Below are 518 nucleotides of genomic sequence, written 5' to 3' on the forward strand. Positions count from 1 at the left end.
CTGCTTCTTCTTCAAGACCAGAATCATTTTCATCTTCTTCTGTTGGATTTTCAAGCTTATTCACAATTCCTGTCAAGATAGGAATGCCAAATGCCAAGGTTTTACCGCTCCCAGTCTCTGCAGCACCAACTATATCTTTCCTTGCTAACAATGCAGAAGGCATTACCATGGATTGTATCTTTGTTGGGGTTTTGAAACCTTTCTGATACAATGCTCTGATAATGGTCTCTGGAATATTGAACTTGACCCACTCGGCCATTTGTACAAACATATCTTCATTGTTACTGGTGTCAACCTCTAATAGTTCCTTATTAGCACTTGTGTATGTTTGTTTCTTCTTCTTTTTCTGCTTCAGTTTTTTACTGCTAGGTTCATCAGATTGAATCTCTTCAGTTTCAGTTACTTGATCAACAGGATCATTTGTATTTTCACTAAGCTCAGAGACCTCAACTTGATTGGGTTTTTGTTTCCTTTTCAACCTTTTCTTTTTAGAACTCACAGTTACATTAATGTCTTCT

General features: G+C 37.1%; 1 protein-coding gene across 1 annotated transcript in view; it reads right to left on the reverse strand.

Moving 5' to 3' along the window:
• The window catches only part of LOC103523905 (ATP-dependent RNA helicase ddx24-like), a gene marked incomplete at both ends in the record, with an annotated part of 10,347 nt that extends 9,916 nt beyond the window's left edge, over positions 1 to 431 (reverse strand). Inside the window, one exon of the mRNA XM_008488913.1 lies at positions 167 to 431. Within this exon, the coding sequence (XP_008487135.1) occupies positions 167 to 431 (265 nt within the window). The remainder of the gene's footprint in view (positions 1 to 166) is intronic.
• Between the last annotated feature and the right edge of the window lie 87 nt (positions 432 to 518).

The sequence above is a fragment of the Diaphorina citri genome, unplaced genomic scaffold (genome assembly GCF_000475195.1).
Source record: "Diaphorina citri unplaced genomic scaffold, Diaci psyllid genome assembly version 1.1 scaffold54200, whole genome shotgun sequence".
NCBI lineage: Eukaryota > Metazoa > Arthropoda > Insecta > Hemiptera > Psyllidae > Diaphorina > Diaphorina citri.